Source organism: Lissotriton helveticus, chromosome 2_2, assembly GCF_964261635.1.
Source record: "Lissotriton helveticus chromosome 2_2, aLisHel1.1, whole genome shotgun sequence".
NCBI lineage: Eukaryota > Metazoa > Chordata > Amphibia > Caudata > Salamandridae > Lissotriton > Lissotriton helveticus.
Window position 1 is genome coordinate 327932120 of NC_136060.1, and position 25113 is coordinate 327957232.

Consider the following 25113-nt stretch of genomic DNA (forward strand, 5'->3'; position numbering starts at 1 on the left):
TGGCATATTGATAAGAATTGATAGTGGCTTTGTAAGTAGACTTAGCATTGTCCATGTAAGTGGATCACAGCTTCCATTTGAGCACTGGGCATTATCTCTTTTCAAAGAGTGGAGCTTGTCATTGTAACAAGAAGCATACAGTCTTATTCTATGAGAACTGTGGGATTTCTATCCAACATCTGTAACCATAGAGCGAGCAAACCAATGGGTGGTGTGCAGGCCAGATCTTACAATATACTTGGCAATGTTTTGGTCATTTTGTAGTCTGGCAAAGCAAGACTGTACAAAGTCCTCAGGGAAAGCAGGCAAAAATATCAATCTCTGTGTTCTGGACAGCATAGAGATGGCAACCCTAGAGATATATCCTGCACAATGATCAGAGCACTAGGCGAAGTTGAGCCAGGCTTGAACTGGGACCCCATGAGGGACTCTGTCAAGGATTCACTGAATAGAAATAGGAGCCCCTATCACAACTACTGACTAAATTGGCACTTTGTGATTCTTGGTGCTACTACTACTTAAAACTTTAAAAATTCATATACATCTGGTTTCCCTTATTGGATTTTTGTCATTTTGGTGACATTTTCTTGTCTAAATTTTACTCTATTTTTCAAATTTGTTTTGGGATTTTTATTGTTTTGCATTTGGAGTGTATTATTGTTCTAGTACTGCATAAATACTTTATACATTGCCTCTAAGTTAGTTCCGTCTGCTCTGTGCTGTTCTCATAGGGGACTGAGCACAGGTTACCTTGATGGTTCACACTGACAACAATTGTGGTTATTACCTGAAGTGGGTCCCTGACCTCAACAACTAATACCCACATTTCTTACACTTGCCATTCTTTGCTCCAGAAAACCCTATAAAGAGCTGATCGCCCACCCAATGTTTTTTGGTACGATCAATGTGAAAGTGAGTGTCCTCTTAGGGCCTAAATGTTAAAGTTTCCCTTCCTCTTTCAGGGGATGGGGTGGAGCAAAACATGCTGAAGAGTGGTAGCGTTTCCAATATGAAACGGAGTGACCACTTTCGCTAGAAAGGAAGCTAAGGTACTCAACAGCAAATTATACTGAAAGAAAGTTGGATAATGTGGATAAACAGAAAGAACCTACAGTTTGCTCACACTCCTCGCCGTTATTATGGCGATGAAAGATACAGTTTTCAACGTCGGAAGTCTCAATGGACACCTGTGCAGCAACTCAAATGGGGTACACATCAAAAAGGTGAGGGCCATATTCACCACCTCCAACTGAGTTATCACAAAAGGTTTTGGCTGAAATAAATCTAGCAAACCTTAAAAATGCCCATCATAACAAGCAAGGGCTGATTCCGCAACTGCAAAAAAAAAAAAAAAGCCAAAATATCCTATCAATAACCCTTAACAGTGCCCAGAGCAAGTCCCTGCTGGGCCAGGGACGGAACAAACAATAAACGTTTAGTCAAATTTGCCTGTAATGGGTCAATTTGTCGGATGACACACCAATCCACAAATTTGGCCCAATGACTCAGGTACTGATTTTGTGTAAGGATGCCTCATTGCCAAGATGACATCAATAACCACAGAAGGAAGATTAAAGGAGATCAACTGCCTCCACTCAATCTCCAAGGAAGGAGATGTAAACCATGCAGGCCTGGGTGCAGTACCCTGCCCTGCTGCTACGACAAAAGATTTTCCCAAAGTGGCAACTTAATCAGAGAACACATACTCCTGGCCAGAGTTCCGAGTACCACATTCTTTCAACACTGCATGTTCGCTGCAGTGTTGAAAGGATCGAGCCAGGGTTCTCCCCATTGTTGGAAGACACCAAGCCACCTCAGGATGCAACTGTCATTAATGATCCGCTAAGCATTGGCAGCGGAGTTTGTCTGCCCTGTAGTTTGAAGATCCCACCAAGTGCTTTACTACCAGAGAAATACCTTAGCTATGCAGCCACTTTTAAAGGCGCAGAGTCTCCTGATACAGGGCCCAAGACTCCACCCTGCCCTGCTTGTGGCAGTGCCACATGACAGTGGTGTTGTCTGTGAGCACCTGCACCAGCCTTCCTCTGGTAGTGGGCAGGCTGGTGGGTATCACTGAAGGCAGGCCTTCACAGTTAAGGGAATCTGCATCAAGTCCACAAGATTGAAGTGGAGTCAAATGTTTGCCAGACACCATAGGCCTCTGATCTCCACCTCTCCCAGATGGCCTCCTTAACCCAGTAGTTATGCAGCTGTGACAAATTGTCAGCTCTGCATGGGTAAGGAGAGGGGTCTGTCACTGACCCTCCCCACAACAGGTCTTTTGCAGTCCCCTCTGAAATCTGTAAACATCTAAAGATTCCCTTGATGCTGTGCCCACTGAGATTTGAGGTCCCACTGCAGAATGAATACATTTAATCAAGAAATAGCTATACAATTTATGCTTTTGAAGTTTGCCGGTCTCATTTTGCAACACAAATATCTTAAAACCGGAGCTTATATGGTTAACACCTTCGTCCATCTTTTTCTTTAACGAGTCTGGACGATCTGCAGGTAACTTATGAAACGCTGTAACAAGGGCCCACATTTTGTGCACATGCGCGAGGCAGAGGAAAAAATAATTAGAAAAGCAATGTGTTTTTTTCAGAGGAATGTGTGTCTTAACAATAACCACAGAGTCGCTATAGTAGACTCAATATGGACACACACACGTGTATAAAATACAAGAAAAAACACACACATTGAAAAGAAACAGCGGTAAAATAAAAACATTTGCAGTTGATTAATGTACCTAATTTACTTACCAAATAGACGCTACTAAGAACGTAGTAATTGCAATGGGCACTAAAGCTGGGTACTTGGCATCATAGTCAGGGATTCCACAGTGCCACTCTAAGTAAATGATGCAATAAACGGCAACGCACAAACTTGCAACCAAAAATAAACTGCCGACGAGAAGTGATGCACTGCAAAGAAAGAAAGACGTATGAAACAAGTATCTATTAAGGATTGCGTCATTACTGCAGAGCAAAATGTTGCTGCAAAGAATAACTCAGTAACTGAATGTTATTATGATATAAACATCTCTGCTTTCATGAAGTGATTCTCAGCATATTTTTGTTTTTTGTTTTTATATATCATACTTTAGTCCCTGCAATCTCTGCGAAGTAAATGTCTTTCATACTTGCCCAATATTTTGCGGATTTTGTGGTTTTCCTTGGTATACGTCATGATCATTCGTGGGGGTTGTGTAGTCAAATCAGTTTCCATACTGTCTCTTTTTTTTTTTTTCTTTTTCTTTAGTTAGAACTCTAAAAAAATTACGCAACGACATGGAGAAAAATCTTGATAAACATGAAGAAGAAGTACAAACTAGGAAGCAAAGGAAATTTCATAGAGACGAGGATGACTATGAATACGGCACTATACTAACATTTGCAAAAAAATATGATGTCTTCAAGCAGCAATGGAAATCATCGTCAGACCCTGTAACTTTTCCATCTGGCAGCGAAACAGAATCTGAGGCCAGCGAGGGAGAACAACGCACAACAAAAAACATGAAAAAGTTCTCTTTTTTAGACGAACTGACACTGTTGTACCAAGAGCAACAAGCGCCACGAGGCAGGCCAAAAAACAAGGGGCATTATCAAAAAAGATTTATGGGAAAGGGATCTTATCAGTCAAGAGGACAAAACGCAAAACAAGGAGAGGAAGGAACAAAATCAAGCAGATACAACTTGAGGGACCGCAAACCAAAAAAATAACTAACAAAAAGTGGTGTAAGGCAACATCGCCAAACTTGATAATCAATCTGTCAAGGTATATACTGACGGATAGTGAAAAAACACTACTCAACAAAGGACTATCGTTTTGTCCGGAAATTCACCAGGATATAGTAGACACCAAAATTGATCTCTACAAATATATAAGGAAACTCAAATTAAGAAAACATTTTATCAAGTTTCCTCATCCAAATCCCACAGTCCCAAGTGAAGACAATCAAGAACCAAGACAAACCTCTGTAGAATATGACACCAGTGAGATACCATGCTTGCGTACTGCTTATGAGTTAGCAAATGAAACAACTGCCTCACAAGTGACCGACACACAAGTACTGGAAGAAATGGGCATTACAACAGACACAAGGAGAACCACCAAATTTAAAAGCAAATCCAAGTTTTGCCCAGTGATGAATCCCGGCAACAAAATTGACACTTTTTATGAACTGGTGTTAGGAGATCTGGATAAAATGGAACAAACTGTCAATTGTAAAAAAGAGAATTTAACGAAATCGTAAAGATTGGCAATGCAAACTCTAAAAGATAACGCAACAATAGAGATAAAACCAGCCGACAAAGGCGGCAACATTGTAATCATGGAAAAATCGGATTACATAGAGGAAGCAATGCGCCAATTAAATGACCCCAAAAACTATGAACAGCTATCCAGGGACCCGACACAGGAATATAGGATAGAACTGGGCTATAAACTAAATGCATGGAAACAAAAAGGCTTGATAACGGAGGAAGAAAACAAGTTTTTAATGGTAGAATATCCAATAACTCCTACCATATATTTCCTCCCTAAAATTCACAAAACACTTACCAAACCCCCTGGAAGACCCATCATCTCCAGTTGTGGCAGCTTATACGAACATGTATCCAAATATGTCGATTACTTTCTATCCCCGATAGTTCCAACCTTGAGCTCTTACATCAAAGACACTGGGGACTTCCTGCGCATATTGATGAACACCCAATGGCAACCCACATACTTACTGGTGACGATAGATGTCATCTCTTTATATACCTCAATTGAGCATGAGATAGGCATCAGAGCAATTCAATATTTCTTGCAGCAAAGACCAATGAAGGAACGTGAACATTCAAAGATGCTAACAGAAATGATCAAATTGTGTCTCTACAACAACGTATTCCTGTTTAATAAGAAAGTATATATGCAGAGGTGTGGAACGGCAATGGGAGTTTCCTTCTCTCCAAGCTATGCGAACCTCATGATGGGGTGGTGGGAGAGGAGCATAGCTTGGAGAGAAGAAAATGACCATCACATGGCAAACGTAGCATTGTGGCTGCGCTTCATTGATGATCTCTTCGTACTATGGAAGGGCACACAATCTGAATTCCAAACGTTCTTTGATGTACTTAATAACAATAAAGTAGGCCTAAAATTCACTTACACAATCAGCGATAAAGAGGTGGAATTCCTAGACACTAAAGTGTATGTAAGCGATAATCAAATTCAAACAAAAACACACAGGAAAAAAACTGCAACCAACAGCCTATTATACGGAACCAGCTTTCATCCTGAAAAATTGAAAAAAAGTATTCCATATGGAGAACTTTTAATTTCAAATGTTTTTATTGAGTTTTTAAGAACACAGTGAATGGACAACACAATGCAGTATACGTACATCAAGCATATATGGCGATCGAGACAGACAGACATGTCTTCTCTACGAGTCAGCAAATGAGCATATAAATCAGGCCCAAGCGGAGGTGCAGTGCCCATAGCCCGAGAAAGTAGGCTATCAAGAGTAAAGAACAAACAGAACAATGAAAAATACCCCACCTCCCTCCCAAATCCCGCTTCCCCCTCCCTCCCTCCTCCCCGACCAGTATGCCTGTAGTCTAAAGCTGCTGTAGTGGCACTTAGAGAAGTGCGTGCCTCAAGACGTGCAAGATCACGTTGGGTCTCGAGATTGGTGCGTGAGTCGCAAGATGCGAAGATATTTCGGGCAAGTAATCTCGTGAAATTCCCTGGACAAAAGTGACAGGAGCGGTTGCCAGGTTTTCTGGAATGTGTCAGCAGTGTGAGTAAGCGTGGCCTGGATGCGTTCCATTCCCAGCGTGAACCACAGTTTGTGTAGCCAGCCAGTGTGGGTAGGTAGTGTGGTGGAGCCCCACAGCGACAGGATGTGTTGTGACGCTGCCTGCATGGCAATACCCCTCTGTTTGCCACGAGGCGAGCGCAAAGGAAACGTGAGTGCGTTGGGCAGACCTAGGAGGGTGTATGCAGGGAAGCGTGGGATTTCGGTTGCGAATGTAGAGTCTATGTCATCTAAAACTGCTTTCCAGTAGCCCTGCAACATGCTACAATCCCACAGAAGATGGGTCAGAGTCCCCTTCTCACCACAGCCCCTCCAACACAGCGCGCTTCGGAGAGGGTTACCCTGGTGGAGTCGTGCCGGAGTAAGATGCCAGTAGATGGCTAACTTTACCGCAGACTCCCTGGCATTAGTGTTGCGAGTGGTGTGCGCTGCTCTATAGTATATCAGTTCCCATTCTTTGGGTGAGAGTACCCTCCCGAATTCCGACTCCCAGCGTCTCTGCCCTGCCGTTGTAGCTGAGTTTGCTTCGGGGGATAGCATCTTGTAGAGCTCAGATATGAGGTGTTTGTCCGAGTCCTTTGATATGAGCCAGTGTTCGAACGGTGTCATCTGCCGGCCGACCAGGGGGACACGCTCCGGGTCTAGGAGCCAATGGCGGAGTTGGAAATATTGGTACATGTGAGGTTTGGCTATGCCATAACCCTGTGCTACATCGGCGAGAGGGAGAAACCCCTCCGCATCAAAGAGGTGGCCGGCCGAGCGACAGTCTGTGGAGCGCCATTGCGGAAAGGCATGGGGGTCATTTCCCGGCGGGAACTCAGGGTTATCAAAGAGCGGAGTAAGTGGGGAAGGGAAAGTTGTCAGTCCCCTCCGGACAGCCACCGAGTCCCAGACCTTCATGACAATTCGCGTGATAGGGGAGCGGAGGAGATATCGCGGTCTATGTTGGCGAGCAAGGAATGGGATCTTCCACAGTGAGGTCTGAGCCATCGCCCTGTCCTGGAACAACCATCTCTTTTCGGACTCGGGTCTGTACCATTCCACTAAGTATCGAAGCTGTGAGGCCCAGAAATATCGTAGGAGGTTAGGGATTCCGAGACCCCCCTCGTCGACATGTCTATGCGCCACTTGTTTGTTCAGCCGTGCGCGTTGCTGTTTCCAGATAAACTGGTGAATAGCATGTTGGAGGGCGGCGATCACCCCCGGCGGCGGCATTACCGGAAGAGTCTGAAAGACATACAGTATTTTAGGTAGAACGGACATTTTCACTGCCGCTACGCGGCCCAGTAGAGAGAGAGGTTGTTTCGACCAGCGTGCGAGGTCGGTTCGGATCTGGGAGGACAACTTGATGTAATTGAGGGTGACCGTCGAATCCGTGGAGGAAGTAAGGGTGATGCCCAAGTACGGGAGTTGCGCGGAGGTCTGCAGATCGCAGCCGAAATCAGGCGTCGGGGTGTTAGGATGGGCATAGCTACCTAAGGGCAATATCAGGGATTTCCCCCGGTTGATTTTGAAGCCGGATACCGCTCCAAAGTTTTCCAGTTCCTCCAGGAAAGCCGGCACGGAGGTGGACGGTCGGTCCAGTGCGGCTATAATGTCGTCAGCATAGAGTCCCACCACATGGGGTTCGTGGCCAAAGGAGACGCCACTGATGCGGGGGTTGTCTCGGATTTTCTGCGCCAGGGGTTCCACATAAAGCACGAATAAGAGGGGCGAGAGAGGGCACCCCTGGCGGGTGCCTCTTTGGATCTCGAAGGGATCTGATTTGAGACAGCCCAGTCTGACCCGAGCCATGGGGCGGTGGTAACAGCTGGCAATCCAAGCCTGGAATCGGTCGCCCAGACGATAACGCTGCAGGACTGCCTGCAGGTAGGTCCAGTCGACGCGGTCAAATGCCTTCTCCGCGTCAATGGCCAGCAACACCGACTCCGAGTCTTGGAAGTGGGCCTTGTCCACGAGGTGCAACAGACGTTTGGTGTTATCGCTGCACTGGCGATTCGGGACAAAGCCCGATTGGTCTGGTTCCAGGATTCCCGGAAGGCAGGGGCCCAAGCGGGCCGCCGGCACCCCCGTGAACAGTTTCAAATCTAGGTTGAGTAAAGAGATGGGGCGGAACGCGGAACAGTGCGTCGGGGGTTTACCCGGCTTGGGTAGTACCACTATATCAGCCGCCAGCATGTCCGGTGGTATGGAGCTTGGGCCTTCAAAGGAATTAAACAATCTCGCAAGTATGAGAGCTAGAGTGTGGCCAAAAGTTTTATAAAAGCCGGACGAAAACCCATCCGGGCCCGGCGATTTAAGCGGGCGGAGGCGCGAGATGGCGGCGAGGATTTCGTCCGGGCGAATGGGGGCATCCAGGGCCTCCGAACTCGGCGGACAAAGTGGCGTGATATTGGCCGACAGCAAATACTCGTTAACAGCATCAGGGGATACACTATCCGCGCCATACAGAGAGGCGTAGAAGGAGCGAAAGGCGGAGGCTACCTGCGACTCATCCGTAATAGCATTACCGGAGTCGTCCCGCAGCTCGGTTATCTTCAAACGGTGAGTCTTAGCCTTTAAGGCGCTTGCCAGGAGGCGTCCGGTGCGATTGCCTCCCACGTAGTAAGTGTGACGGAGACGAAGAGCAGCGAATTCCGCTCTGTCAGTGTCGAGACTGGCCAGTTGTGCCCTAGCGGCCTTCAGCTGGCGCCAGATTCTCTGAGCGCACGTGCGGCCATGAGCCCTCTCCAGTTCAGCTACCTGCGCGGTGAGGTCGGCTCTTTTTTCCTTGCGGATCTTGGCGTCGGCGGCAGCGATTGCTATCAATTCCCCCCTAACCACAGCTTTCAGGGCACCCCAAAGAGAGGAAATCGAGACCTCCGGGGAGTCGTTAGTGACAAGGTAATCCGAGATGCATTTACGGAGTTGCTCGAGCACAGCTGGTCGTTGTAAAAGGGGCTCGTTGAGCCTCCAGGTGCCAGGAGTGCGTGGGGACCTAGGCACTTTGAGCGTCAGCTCCACCGCGTCATGGTCGGAGAGAGCAGCTGGGACAATGGAAATATCGGCAATGTGGGGAACCATTCCCGAGGGGCCCAAGATATGATCCAGACGCGAATATGTGTGGTGAACGTGGGAGTAGTAGGTGTAGCGTGTCGTGTTGGGGTGCGCCATTCTCCAGAGATCCACTAGGTCTCTGTCTTGCAACCATAGCTTGCCTGTATCTGAAAGCGCGCCGGTGTCACCATAGCGGCGTCCCGATCTGTCCATATTCGTGTCCATAACGAGATTGAGGTCCCCCCCTATGAGCAGCTGTGAATGAGGTGATTGCAGAGCTTCGGAAAGTGCAGCTTTAAGGAATGTCTCTTGACCTGTATTGGGAGCGTAGATGGAACCTATCGTGAACATAGTATCTCCCATATGGAATGTGTGTGTCAGGAGGCGCCCCTTCACCTCCCCGGATTTAGCTCCCACCTTGCCCTGGAAGCGTCGGGACACGAGAATGGCAACCCCTGCTTTCTTGGACGGGAGAGATGAAAAGAATTGCTGGGGGAAGGCTCGGGAGCGCATCCTATGCCAGTCTTTGGGCAGGAGGTGAGTTTCCTGCAGCAAGCAGATGTCGGCCTCCGAGCCTTCAAAATAAGAGATAATCTCCCTCCGCTTAATCGGATTGTTGAGGCCCTTAACATTGAGGGACAGTACCTTAAGTGTGTCTGTCATCCTAGTAAGGGATGGGAATGGGCAAGTAAGACAGCACTTGACGCAGCAGCATATGAAAAAGACATGGTTAGCGTGCGAACATTTTGTAGAGCCCCTGGCATACTGGTCCCCACCCACGTGCCCCGTGCCCCTCTCACAAACTCTTCCCCGCCCCTTGTCCCCCCTACCCCCCAACCCCCAGGAGCCTCCCTAACCCCAACAGGTTGGGCGTTCTCAATCCCCATTTCGCCCCCCTCCCTCTCCCCAGAATCATCCAAATAACAATCCCCAAACTTTGAACTAGTTAGAGTCTCGGGCCTAAACGTTTGTGACACAGGTCCGTAGAAAGTCATAAGTAGGGGTACCATGGCAGCGGCCGAATAGGCAGCTCCCCGACCTGACACCCCAGGTGAGTGCAACGTGAAAGAAAACCCCCAAAGTCACAGTGTCTTACTGATCCGTCGCGGTGTTGTCTGCTACCTCCTGCACCGCTGCTTCTCGTTCCTGGGCGACCGTAGCAGGATCCGGCCTCGAGACAGTCCTCGGGGAGCGTCGTCGGCGTACCATCTGCCAGCCGTCCATTGGTTGCCGGGGCGAGTCGCCTTGCGATCTGTGTGGGGATGTTCTCCTGGATCCGGGTCCCTCCGGCAGTTCAATGTTCAGGAGGGCGCAGGTGTCTCGGAGCGACCGGAGTTGATGAAGTGAACCCTTCCACTTAAAGATCAGGCGGAATGGATGACCCCAGGAGTAGGGTACACCATTGTCTCTTAAGAAGTTGGTGGCTATCCGGAAAGATTTGCGCTTCTGCAGCGTGATGGAGGAAAGGTCTTGAAAGAGGGCCACGGGAACTCCACGGAATTGGATAGGTTGTTTACCCCAGGCCTCTCGTAGGATGCGTTCTTTGATGGGGAAATCCGGGAGGAAAGCCAAGATGTCCGGCGGGGGGGCCGGGGCGCGGCGCGCCAGGCCCACTCTGTGCGCCCTATCAATTCTTATCATGAAGTCCTGGGGTTCACCCAATATGTCCCTGAACAGTTCCTGCAAGTATTCAACCAGATTAGGCTGTTCGGCCTTTAGAGGGACTCCGCGGATCCTGATGTTGTTCCGCCTGGAGCGGATCTCGAGATCCTCTGAGTGTGATTGCAGGTCCACGTGCTGGTCCTGGAGCCGAAGGATCTCCTGCTGCAGCCTCTCCACCTCCATGCTGCGCGTGCTGTCTGCCTCCTCCATCGAAGCCACCCGCTCACCCAGACCGTCCAGGTCCCGGCGCAGCTCACGTTGCTCCCCCGCGAGTTCTTGTTTCAGGGTTTGGAAGTCCTCCCTCAAGGTGTTGAAGAGGGAGGCCAGAAAGGCCTTGGTGATGGGGGTGGTGTCATCCTCTTGATTCTGGGGGCTTGCCTGAGGCTTCGGGTAGGCAGCCGTTTGGGTCTTCTCCGCTTTCGGTGCGGATTTTTGCAGTAAGTCTACAATGTTCCGATTCCCCTTGCGGTTGGAGTGAGCCATGGTAGGCAAGCCCGAAGGCCGCAAACGTGGTCCGGGGGAAAGCGGGGTGCAGGCAGCAGAGAGCCGTGTGGTTGGGCGTGGCTGCCGGTGTGGTTGCAGAGAAGGTGTCCGGGCTGGATGGAGCCCCGTAGCAGCAGGGCCCGGGCGCGTCGCAGGCGGCGTGTCTAGGCTGGGTGGAGTGTCCGTGCAGGGGGCCCGTGGCAATCCCAGGGCAGAGACGGCGGGAGAGACGCGTGGGCCGCCGCGGGTAGCGAGGGCAGGTTGGTCCTCTCAGTTCAGTGCGTGCGGTGAAGGAGGATCCGTCAGTGGGGTGGCATCCGTGCTTCAGTCTCGGTAAGCCCCGGAGTCGGCGATCCCCCCCCAGGTGCACTAGAGCGGCCTCAATCCAGGGGGTCCAGCGGCAGGCTCGCCGATCCTCGAGTGTCACCTGCAGGGCCCCCAGCCGATCTCACGGGGGCACGGCCGGAAGGCCACGGCGGCAGGGCGGGTCCTTGGGTGGCCGAAGCTTCGTGGGCCGCCTCTCGGTCCCCGGGTCCACTGTAGACGGGGGGTGGCAGGTACTAGCCTCGTCGCGGCGGGGCCTGGGCGTCAGCGCCGCTGGGTGGGCCTCTCAGGCACCTCGGAGCCTGTCTCCAGGCGTAGGCCCCGCGCCAGCGCAAGAAGCCCAGCAGCAGCCGGCGTTGTCCCAGCCCCAGGGCGGTGATCCCAGGCGGAGTGAGGCTCCAGGCAGGGGTGAATGTGCAGAGCCGCAGCGTGGTGTGGGGGGTCCCCCCAGGCGCGCCCGCCGAGAGATCCAGCACTGCTAGGCTAGGCCCCGCGCCGGGGGCTCGAGTGCGGCGTGGAGCAGGAGCCGGTGTCAGCGGGCCGCCCCGTCGGGCACTGTTGCTGTCTTCGAGTGAGGGTTCTGGGCAGCGCCTGGCTCCCGGAGGGAGAGCCGGGACAAGGTATGCCTCGTGGGGAGCTGGCGGGGGCTGGTGCGGCAGAGTCCGTCGGGCCCGCGCTCGCCGGGGGAGATCCCGGTCGAGCGCCGCATAGGCCCGAAGCCGGGGGGTAGAGTTGCGGGGACGCGCCTCACCGGTCTGCTGTAGCTGTAGGGGCCGCCTCCTGGGCCCGGACGGCGCTTTCCTCCGCCGCCTCAAGCACGTCGGGAGCCAGCAGCGCTCTCTATCTCCGAGAAGCCCATCGGAGAAGCTCTTCCTTGCGCCGCCATGATGCCGGGCTCCCGGCCTCGTCCGCGGGTGCCGCTGCGGGACAGTGGGGGCCTCGGCAGCCCCGAAATTCAACCACGGGGGTGTCGCGAGGAGGCACCCCCCATCGGAGCCGGTTGAATGCAGGGTCTTTGGGGGTATCTTAGGCTATGGTGCCGTGCTAATGGGATCAGGGCCGGGGAGCCACACAAGGCACGTCCGATCAGGCCGACATCTTGGCCACGCCCCCGAGAACTTTTAAGGATGAAAAGAAACTGTTCAGAAGACATTGAACTGGAAAAGAACTTTGTTGAAACAAAAGAAAGATTTAAACTACGTGGATACAAGTACCAAGATATCCGGAAGGGAGAAATAAAGGCCAGACAGAAAACAAGAGCTGAAACACTTCTAACTAAAGAAAAAGAAAAAAGAGACAGTATGGAAACTGATTTGACTACAGAACCCCCACGAATGATCATGACGTATACCAAGGAAAACCACAAAATCCGCAAAATATTGGGCAAGTATTGGCATATAATCCAAAAAGATCCAGATATTGGGAAAAATATAGGTGAACGACCATTAGTAACCTATAGGAGAGCACCGAACCTCTCGGATCACTTAGTACACAGCCACTTTGAAGTAAAAGCAACCAGCAATTGGCTTACTGAGACAAGAAAAGGATTTGTGAAATGCCACACCTGTAAGGCATGCAAGATAGGAAAAAATTTAAAGACAATAAAAGACCCATCAGGAAAAACTTTCACAGTGAGAGAACACATAACGTGTGAAACAATGTTCGTGGTATACATGTTCCAATGCTTCTGCGGTAAAAGTTATATTGGCAGTACTACCTGCCCCCTGAAAAAGAGAATCCTGGAGCACACACGTGCTATACAGAATGGGGACTTTACCTATGCAATGGCAAAACACATCAGCAGCCATGAGAATAAAACCTGGAAAGATGTCCAGTTCTCTGGCTTAGCAACCATTCAACAGAATGAACAAGGAGGTAACAGGAAACTAAAACTACGAAGGTTGGAATCAAAACTAATCATGCGATTCAAGACTAAACATCCGACAGGATTAAATGGGGACGAGGAACTTTATTTCCAACTTTAACCCCACTCATGACCTTGAATATCATGTATAGCTCTAATCTGAAAAAAGTCACAACCTGAAAAAAAGTCACAACCAGTAATAGATATGGATTGCAACTTTGCAGTACTAAGAAGAACTATAATCATTTATTATTGATTTTGCGTCTTGTTGATCGCTTAAATATCATAGGGCATGAAAACAGACAGATGTAGGCAGTGGTAAGGGCACTCAGCCCTAGTAACGTTTTCTAACTATCCACTATTGCAAATAGCACAGTGCTGATGATGAGGATGATGTATATTCTTTTAAGCTGATAGTTTTACACTGCCTTGTCGCATTCTGATAATATTTACAAGCTACAATGTTATTTTGCACCGTAGACAAAAAGTATAATGTTTATACAGTAAGGCACTCAGCCGAGAATTAACATGATATGCATATGATTTTGCAATTTCTTAATAATTGGAATTGTTTAATAATAGCTTGACGTTTATGCATAAAAACTGCATATCCCAGAATGCAATAGCATGCCTACTATGTATAAATATGGAAAGCGAAGTAGGACAATTGTTTGATGCCGCCGTGAAAAGGAACCATTCGGTTCGAAACGCGTAGGCTTTAACAGCGTATCAAATAAACATCAATTTCATCTATCAAGCGGAGTGCCGGAATATTATTTTTGTGAGTGATATATATATATATTCACTGAAAAAACCATAGGTTATAGACCATATATAGTTAGGAATTAGCATTTACAAAACCTTGAAAATTCACTGAAAAAACCATAGGTTATAGACCATATATAGTTAGGAATTAGCATTTACTAAACCTTATTTTACTCACACAAAACCATTGAAATTCCATATATAGTTAGTTGCACTAACTATATATCGCGCACCCGCAATCCACTGCTGATGATGTCACATATTACATCATTCATGACATGGTCAGTGACATCACTGATGACATCACTGATGACATCTCAAATGACATCACTGATGACATCACTGATGACATCTCAAATGACATCACTGATGACATCATGACACACCAATACCAGTTACTACATACGCACTCACTGATTCCTACGTCTACACACACATTCACTCATTCACCCATACAATAACTCATACATACAGTCACTTATTATTACAACACTATCATATGCACTCATACACCTATGCAGACAGTCACACACTGCCACTCATCCATGGAGTTACTCACACACCAAGTCAGTCCTGTAAAGAATCAATCACACTTCCATTTCTTCATCTATACAGTTAAACACAGAACACCATACTTCAGTGACATCACTGATGACATCACTAATGACATCTGAAATGACATCACTGATGACATCTCAAATGACATCACTGATGACATCATGACACACCAATACCAGTTACTACATACGCACTCACTGATTCGTACGTCTACACACACATTCACTCATTCACCCATACAATTACTCATACATACAGTCAGTTATTATTAGAACACTATCATATGCACTCATACACCTAGTCAGTCCTGTGAAGAATCAATCACACTTCGATTTCCTCATCTATAGTTAAACACAGAACACCATACTTTTCACACATATACTAACACATACTTACTCTCTTATACAATCACTGATACAAGTACACATTGATATGCACAGAGTCACACACCTCCCAGCCAGCCACACACACACTCAGTCTTCCATACATCCAGTCATTCTTCAATATGTAAAACGTATTTAAACTTTACAAAAACACACAGACACTAGATGATGTCATCAGTGATGTCATTTGAGATGTCATCAGTGATGTCATCAGTGATGTCACTGACCATGTCATGAATGATGTAATATGTGACATCATCAGCAGTGGATTGCGGGTGCGCGATATATAGTTAGTGCAACTAACTATATATGGAATTTCAATGGTTTTGTGTGAGTAAAATAAGGTTTAGTAAATGCTAATTCCTAACTATATATGGTCTATAACCTATGGTTTTTTCAGTGAATTTTCAAGGTTTTGTAAATGCTAATTCCTAACTATATATGGTCTATAACCTATGGTTTTTTCAGTGAATTTCATTGGTTTTTTAACAGCTAATATCTGTAGCTGTAAAATTTATTCTTCTTTAAATCCAAAAATATATTTTATATGTTTATGAATAATTATTTTTTTAAATATTTTTTTTTCTTCGTTCCCGCTTCGCGAATCGGGAACCTTACAGTAAAAAAATGTTCAGAAAAATAAAAAAAAAAGTTCTTTTCAGAACTACCTCCCCGTTATTAAAAAATTGGTACAATATTTGGAACTGTGCCAACCTCTATTTCTCTTAGTTCGCTTCCTAGTTCGCTCGCTGGTACGCGAACTGGAAGCGAACCAAAAACAGTAAGTATAAGGGAAGGAAACACACACTTATGTTAAAAGAAAGACAGCTATAGGGGAGTAAACTAGAGATACTATTACCCATAATCCACTACTGATGATGTCACATATTACATCATTCATGACATGCTCAGTGACATCATCAGCAGAGGATTGCGGGTTTTTTGGCAACATGCCTTATCGACGGTTTAATAACGCTGCCTTTTGCTTTATATAAGTTTTCAAATTGTATGAAATATATACCAATAGGTCTTTATGAACCTTTAGGTAGTGCTTTTGTTCATGAGGTCTGGTCGCTTCCATACACATACAGATGTTTCAAAGATGATCAAGAAGTTTATCTGAATGGAGAGGAATGCACTGAGACGCCAGATCATTCACTAATGTGTAGGCACATACAGTTACACGATTCATGCAACAAACAGCGACCAAATATGGCTTGCGTGATGCAAGGCACGCCAGTTCCTGCTATCATCCCCACGTTCAAGTTGTTGGAAAATGGTAGTTATTTGATGCTCAATAATGAAGATTGTTCTGAGTTAATTAAAAGTATTCCTTTTATCGTAACAGTAAGTGAACGGGTTATTTGCTGCAGAAATGTTCTATTTCCTCCCACACATGAACATAGGGAGTTTTCAATCTGGCCACAAATACCAACCTTGGGACACGTTTCAACAGCATGACAAGAATAAGAGCTCTTTTGTCTCAGAGAGAGGTGGCCTTGAGTTCGGCCCGTGAAACTTTCGTACTTCACATAGCGAACACCCGTACACAGGTTTGCCTTTCAATTTCAGCAACATGTTTCCGACTATCTTTAACGCATCCTCCACAAAATCCCTGGCACACTTTTTTAAAGTTGTTACCAGTGGTCTCGTGACTTCATTTGAGAAAATCTTTGGAGTCATCCCTGCTCCCTTTCATTCCATTTTCTCCACTCTGGTTCGTGGATTGCATTTTTACTTGCATTACCAGCGGACGCTCTTGTACTTTTTTACATTTTTAAATATGGATGTCCCTCCTATGCAACCTCCGACCCTGCAGCTGCTGACACTGTTCCGCAATCGCATGCTAGAATATTATGGCACAATGCCGTTGGCGATATTAAGCACGGCATATGGATTATCTTTTCGGTTCTCCTACTTCACCTGTGTCCAGCCTGTATTTCACTGCCTGACCTGTGATTTCGATTGGGCCATTGATTTGTGTCTCTGCGGACCGGTTTCTCCTGACGTCGACTTTAATCAGCTGATGACTCCTATCATTACTCACGAGTTGATTTGTCCTGGCGAAAGGATTATGGCTGTGGCATTGATGCATGGACTACTTGGTCCCTGGAATTTACTGGCGGCAGCACAGTCTTTCTTGGAACACAGCTTTCTTGAAAACCCACCGAGCTGTCCTCTAATGGTGATAGAGGATCCGGTGCTGGGAGAGCACGTATGTTCTTTTCCGCTTTTAAATTGGATGGCTGAACTGTTTTCGGATGAAGACGGTGACTTCCTGTTGGAGGCTGTTGCAGCTTATTTTGCATACACAGTTATGTCATAGACCTTTTTCATGTTTCATATGCTGAGTACTAGCATTTCATTGACAATTCATTGACTTAATTGTCAAGTTTTTATTATTTACCTTGCCTATTGGCTTAAGACTCGATAAAGTACTTGGCTGTTTTATTTTTCTTTAGCATTGAATTTTCCTAGTTTTTAATGCTTTACCTTGCGGACCGTCCACATATAAACTTGCAATCTGCTCTCATGAGATGGCACTTCTATTATCTTATTCAGTTCGTTTCCGGATCATGAGGAGGTGTCATCTAGGTCCTGGATATCTTTACACCGTGTTAAGTTAGCATGGGCTCATTACCGGTTTAAACGCCATTTTTCCTTTTTTGCAACTTCTGCACACGACATTTAGTTGTTGCTTTAGCTTTCCACCTAGTAGTTCATCGTGGTTTACATGAGAATAATATGTTATTGGTCTACTATCTGCTTTACTTGTTAAACTATATCTGTACAGCGAGTGCTAAAGTTTCAAGAACAACACGGTACAGAATTGTTATGAGGTCTGATCTCCACGACTTCATACTCATAACATAAGTGCAACTTCTGCCAATTCTGGGCATGAGGCGGGTTTTATATTGCTTTGCCGAACACACATACACAACAGTTGATGCGGTTCACATGAAGAGAGAGCTGGTGTATGCTGATGTGATTCCTTCAAATCTAAGACACTAAAGTATGGGCACGCCCTAAACCAACACAAAGAGACCTTCTTAGCAAATAATATAATATGTGTATTAGGGAGGGTGAGATATAAGCAGCCGCGGGCCGTGGAGGGAGTTACGGTGAGGCAGGGAGGCGGGGAGGGGGAGAAGCAGGGTGGAGCCCTCTCTACCTTGCCCCTCCCCCTCCCCGCCTCCCTGCCCCACCGTAACTCCCTCCACGGCCCGCGGCTGCTTATAAGTGTTGCTAACTCTTATTCATTTACAGCATGTTAACATACTGTCACCATTCGCTTTTTATGTACTAGTAACTATGCTGGTAATTTTGCTACTGATAATATGTGTACTTGTATTCTCCACCCTGCTTCTCCCCCTCCCCGCCTCCATGCCTCACCGTAACTCCCTCCACGGCCCGCGGCTGCTTATAAGTGTTGCTAACTCTTATTCATTTACAGCATGTTAACATACTATCACCATTCACTTTTTATGTACTAGTAACTATGCTGGTAATTTTGCTACTGATAATATGTGTACTTTTATTATCTAAGGTACTACGCCTGAGAAGACGGCATTAGTAAATAAACATTTCAAATACACATGTGTTCTTCTTAACTCCATGTTCTGGTTTCTAAGAAATATATAACGACCGACTGTTCATGAGTTCCACGTATCCTGAGGTACTATAAGTTCATATTCTGGATTGTCTAAACATTGAGAGTTTGTTATATCCAATGTGACACTGTACCTAGCTTGCTAAATAGTTTTTGATTACTAACGTGAGTTTTGGGACACCCTAATTCGCCGAGGTTCCAATCCTCTGTCCACAGTTCTGTGTGAGAACAGAAACCCTGCGACAGGGGCACCCCCGACCCTTGCTGGAGCTTCATCACACTTGCGATACAACTCCAGCAATGCGCCACCTTTACGGCACAGATACATCACGCATCTGTGCTGTTTTTGCCCCGTGATGCGCCGCATTGTAAATGCAGCACACCATAGGTGACGGAACAGCGGCACAGAATGACTAACACATCCCTGGTGATGCGCCAGTCATCATAAATCTATCCCTATGCTTCTTATCTTGTTAGAGATGAACCGCCATATGTATCATCAAAGTTATTTGCATTTCCTAAATAGCGAACTTTAAGGAATAAATAGCGATTCTTTACCATTCCTAGTTTGCGATGAGCTATTTGCTAATTAGCCGAATGTAGCCCAATGAAGCCCAATGTAGCCCAATGTAGCCCAAAGATGGCCGCCAGACACACAAAAAAACAAATGTAGCCCAAATATCAGCCAGATGTAGCCCAACTATAGCCCAGTGACAGAATGACCAATCAGCTTCGCAAACCTCCGTTACGCGAAGCGGAGCGCTGTTACAGATATATATCTTTTTTTGAACGTTAATTTCTCAAAATCCACTGGAGCACATATATTGAGACCTAGCAAAGGCACATCGGGCTACCAGTCCCTAATATTTTGCCAAGTTTCGTGCAAATCCATTCAGCCGTTCAATTATTATTTTTATTATTTTTTTTTGCCCCGCGGGGCCCTTTTAAAACCTCCACATCAAACCTAGGGGGTCAGCGAGGATCTACTATGCCCCCTTATAGTTATTTCCCCCTTTGTTTTGACCTCCTCTTGTCTCTCGATCCTACCGAGAGACAAGATGGCGGCCGCTACGGACTGTTTGGAATGTTGACAGACGCCGGAGAGCCAATCAGCTTCGCTTCACAAAGCTCCGTTGCGCGAAAAGTCCGCGAACCAGAGCGCTAACCGGTCCGCTGTTACAGATATATATCTTTTTTTAAACGTTAATTTCTCAAAATCCACTGGAGCACATATATTGAGACCTACAAAAGGCACATCGGGCTACCAGTCCCTACAATTTTGCCAAGTTTCGTGCAAATCCATTCAGCCGTTCGGGCTAAAAGTGAGGCCAACCGCCCTATGGAAAACTCAATGTTAAAAACACGTTTTGGGACCCCCCTTTTTTCTCGGCCCCCCCTTGACGAACCCCCCCCCAAATTTTCAAGGGCTGCTCAGAAACAAAATGTGCCATTTTCCTGAAAATTTCAGCCAATTCCGTCCACAAACGCCAAAGTTATTAGACATAGAATTTTCAAAAAACCCATAGAGAAAAAATCCTAACTATATATACCTACTGGCGACCGCCAGTAGGTAATATATACATATATATATATATATATATATATATATATATATATATATATATATATATATATATATATATATATCCGTTCATTCCATCCATCCATCCATGCATCCATCCATCCTTCCTTCCTACTGGTAGTCACCAGTAGGTAGTTATAGTTAGGACCTAGTTTCCATAGGAAAAGCGTTTATTCTTTTCCTAATAACTTAAGCTTCGGTTGACGAATCTTTGGGAAATTTTCAAAACTAGTGGCCCACCCCGGTCAATTCCGGTCTCTAACCGCATGCGTGCGGGCGTTATTCCGCTCCCACGCTGAGTTTTTTTAAAACACACTTTACATGACAAGCTGGGCTCGTCATGAGCGTGCGAGGAGGCTACCTCATGACGAGCCCAGCTCGTCATGAGCGTGGAAGGGGTTAAAGTTACGGGGTGATTTGACAAGCAGGGGCTGAGAAAAAAGGGGGGGCCCAAAACACGTTTTCCCCATGTTATTTTCCATAGGAAATTTTAGACAAAGCTACAGCCCGAAATACTGAACGGAATTACACCAAATTTGACAAAAAGGTACCCCTTGGTTCAGAAAAAGTACTTTTTGTTAAATGGTGTAAATCCGTTCAGTTGTTCCTGAGAAATGTTTCACCATAATAGACTGCACCAGAGATCTATTCTCAGCAGGGATCTACTTCCTGGATCTCTGTTGCTTATCTCTGTGAAACCGCATCAAATATTTTGAACCTAAAAATATAAAATTTCCAAACTCTAAAAAAAAGAAAAACAGGCGGCGGTGCCTTAAAACAATGCAAATCTATAATTCAGATTTAAAGGGTGTTGTGAAAGTGAGCACCGCAGCTCTGAACACGATATCACAAAAGTGTCCGTCCACCCAAGTTACAGCTTTCAAAACTGCCCCGGTGTTCGTGTGTACTGTTTCAAAACTACCCTAGTGTGTGTGTGTGTGTGTTTGTCAAAACTGCCCCAGTGTGTGTCAAAACTGCCCCAGTGTGTGTTTCAAAATTGCCCTGGTGTGTGTGTGTTTCTAAACTGCCCCGGTGTGTGTGTTTCTCAAAACTGCCCCGGTGTGTGTGTTTCTCAAAACTGCCCCGGTGTGTGTGTTTAAAAACTGCCCTGGTGTGTGTGTTTCCAAATTGCCCCAGTGTGCGTGTTTCTAAAATGCCCCAGTGTGTGTGTTTAAAAAATGCCCTGGTGTGTGTGTTTCAAAACTGCGCCGTGTTTTTTTTTTTTTATGTACCTGAGCTCCCATATCTAGGGGACATTTCAAGCATTGTGTCAGAGTCCGTTGTTACCTACACTGATACATATATTACCTACTGGTGGTCGCCAGTAGGTAGTTATAGTTAGGACCTAGTTTCCATAGGAAAAGCGTTTTTCAAAACTAGTGGCCAACTCCGGTCAGCTCCTGTCTTGAAAGTTTTGGGGTGAATCGACAAGCGGAGGCAGAGAAAAAAGGGGGTCTCAAAATGCGTTTTCCTCTTGTTAATTTCCATAGGAAACTTTAGACAAAGCTAAAGCCCGAACTGCTGAACGGAATTACACCAAATGTGGCAAAAAAAGTAGGTCTTGGTTCAGAGAAATTAAAAAATAAAAAGTTTCGACCCCCCCCCTTCCGAGCATGAGCTTGGCACTAATTGGCTGCCAACACTTCAAACCAGGATGTGTTGGCAGCCATCTTTGGCTTCGAGGAGGGAGAAAGAAAAAGCTGAGAGGAAAGATAAAAAAACAAGAAAAGGAGACACCCTGACCTCCCAGGCCTGCCAGGCTTTTTTTAAAAATTATTTTCGGGCGGTGTTACGCTGGTGAGCGAATCCGTCCGAAAGTTTATAAATAACGAGGCGCGGTCTCACACGCTTTGTTTTCAAAAAACCCCGGGGGGGCCAAGTCCAGGGGGCAATTTATTTATGTAGCGGGGGCCCGCAGTGTCCCCCATAGCCCGGGAGACCGTCACCTCCCTGGGGCTCTGTGAATTATAATATGCAGGAGGGCACGCAGCCCTCCCGCAGCCACAGGGACCGCCACCTTCCTTAGGCTTGCTTTTTATTAATCTGGGGGGACCTCCAAGGCCCCCCAAGCCCCGGGGCCCGTCACCCCTGGGGCTTTTCTTAAATATTCGTGGGGGAACATGGCCCCCCCCCGCTGCCCCAGGGACCGCCACACACGGGGCTTGCGTTTTAAAAAAAAAATAAACCTGTGTGGGGGCGTTTTAAGTTGGGGCCAACTTGCCCACCAGGTACGTCCAGTAAGCGCCACAGAGTTGCATACTAATACCTCTCTGCAATGCCGCTCTGTGGCGCTTACTGGAGGTACCTGGTGGGCTAGTTGGCCCCCAGGGACCCTCAGGATTAAAGGGGAATTAATCCCCCAATTTAAAACCCGCCAAGGGGCGTGTTTGCACAGTAGTGAAGGGAGGGGGCGGGCCTGATGTGACATGTTTGTACTTATCCAATCACTCCGCCAAAACCCAAGCACTTATAAATTCACCATACACTCTCCTTGCAGTACTCTAATAATCCAGTTGATTACTGCTGCAGCCTATTGGCCCTCCATGCATCCACAGGTGCCCATATCTTTAGACCCATCTCCCGTGCTCTTCTGCCCTTCAGCTCGTATAGGGCAGCCTCTTTATTGTGTATACCTAGGAGTCTGGTCAGCCACATCTGGAAAGATGGTGCCACCGTATCTTTCCAGGCGGCTGAGATAAGAATACTGTAGTGTAGTTCCTATATTCCCAATAGGCACTGCGCATTGGAATAATATAAACAGCAGTGTAGACGTAGGACTGAGGTCGACTAGGTCTCTACTGACTATATTAGACTTAATTAGTTTTACCAGCTAGCTCAGAGGTCACTAGAAAGTTTCTCGAATGTTCAGGAAAGAGTCAACTCTCCTGATTTAGACAAGAAGGGATTAGCTTTTGACAACCATATAACATGACAACTTTGCTCCCTCAGAATAAAGAGTGTATCTCTAGAGTCGTGTGAAAACAATAGACAACTATTTCACTCAGTCAATCGTGCATACTTAGTTTCACCAGAGTGCAGAGAAATAGAGAGACGGGCGTTTTCAATTAAAGGTGTTATTTATTGAGCAGTCTTCTTTCTCATGCAAGAGAAATGAATTGCCACAATTGCAATACTTATCATAAAGTAAAGTGCGTACAGTAAAAGTAGTATTATAAAATAATACTGTAAAAGCATTGATATGGTTTCTTAGCCATAAGATACTTTAAAACGGATAAAATATATACTTACATAAAAACATTGACTAACGTACTCAACTGGTGCTTCTAAGATACGTCTACCCCGGTGTACCTCACCTAAGCCTAATACGTGGGAAGGAGTAAGTAAGTTGCAGTTTAAGTTAAGTTGGTTTTTGCCAAGAATCTGAATCAAGAAATCTCTTAAGGGTTTAGTCAGCTCCGTACCTTGGTTCTAGAATGTAGGAGGTCTTGTATCTCTCTCTCAGGACTCGATCTCCCAGCAACCCGCAAGGGTGACTGGAAACACTGGAGCTGGATTTCTCAGCAAGAGAAAAGACAGCGTCTCTCTCAGTGCGTCAAGGGAGGGTCGGCATCCTTCGGCTCTCGCATCAGCTGGGCGTCGGGCAAGTAGACAGCCGCTCTGCTCCAAACCACCGTGTGTTTGCTGAAGGCAACGTTGGTATATTTATACCTGAAAGGTGCCGGGTTTGACGTAAGGTTGGACATAAGACGTCACTAAGAACTAACAGTTCTTTCTGGACTCCAGGAGTTCTTGTGCAAATCAAAACAAAAGCAGGGGGAATTCCCGGGCTGCTGGAGGCTTGGTATGATTAAAGAACACGTTGTGCTTTCTAGGAGTCCATGGGAGTAGCGTTGCCGTATTTGGACTGCATGGGCTATAACTAAATATGGATATGATTCTTATGCCATTATAAGAATACTATATATTATAACCACATAAGGGCATAAATCGGGAATACCGAATTAGGGTCCTAGATAGAAACACAACACCCATTCCACGAATTAATGTCCATCATTACTAAAAACTAAGCAATAATAAACATATAACGATGCATGTGTGTTTAACAACCCACCCCAAAATACAAATTCGCATTTGAAATGGTATATGGTAAATACACGAAAATGAGTATTGGTACTGTACGTTTTTTAAGCAGTGGTATCATTCAGGTAAATGCATATATATCTCAGCTGAATGAATTGCGAAAATTACACATGAAATGGCTCTGAATACAGAAAAGAAGGTCGAGACCATTTCATCACATATTTATACAATACTGTACATGTGCTAGAGGCAGAGGTAAAATATTGTCTCTAGTGTCTCTAAAAATAGAAGCTCTGTTCTCTAAGAATAGTTCTACTTTAAGCAGATTACTGTGTGCCAAAAACAAAAAAGGTAAATATTTTGGAAGTGAAAAAATAATTTCGCTCTCAGGGGAAAAATAGTTCCAAATGTTTTTCAGTATGTCTGTTTATCAAAACTGAAGGCCGAATTCAGAGTTCAGGGAACGCTGTGTACTCGTTGTTTAAAAAGTTATTCTTTTTGTTCAGGGGAGAACATCATATCAGACATGCTTGCAAAAAATTGGTCTACAACATCAGGTGAAAGTTCGACCAAGTTCGAAAATGCTGAAATTGTGCATATGTGAGAATCATTGCTATCATCGATGTCGGGATCAGCAATGCTCACAGAAGGTTGTATCTGTTTGGTGCTGCTTTCCTCGCGTACTTCACCGCCACCTAATCAAAATGGTGAAGTCTCAACGAATGCCGTCATCAGAATAGGTAGCCGCTGGGGACAACATGTTGCATGAGTCGTTACCGGACCTAGCAAAGTATCGATATCCATTGGTACTGCTGATGGTAGTGTAAGACAGACGTCCAACACGCATTCTTCGCCGCATAGCAGACATCGAAGCACAGGTAAGATGCAATCTTGCCAGATAGGTCTGAATGAAAGAAACCAGGTTGCACTTAGATCTCTTAGCCGGGCCAATCCAAGGACTCTAGTTATCTTGTCTCTGTAGCGTATTGCTAAGATTGT

At 46.2% G+C, this 25113-nt stretch overlaps 1 protein-coding gene across 1 annotated transcript in view; it reads right to left on the minus strand.

Moving 5' to 3' along the window:
• TMEM128 (transmembrane protein 128) overlaps positions 1-25113 on the minus strand; it is a 200766-nt gene that overhangs the window by 116094 nt on the left and 59559 nt on the right. The window contains exon 3 of the mRNA XM_078678478.1: positions 2763-2924. Within this exon, the coding sequence (XP_078534604.1) occupies positions 2763-2924 (162 nt within the window). The remainder of the gene's footprint in view (positions 1-2762; positions 2925-25113) is intronic.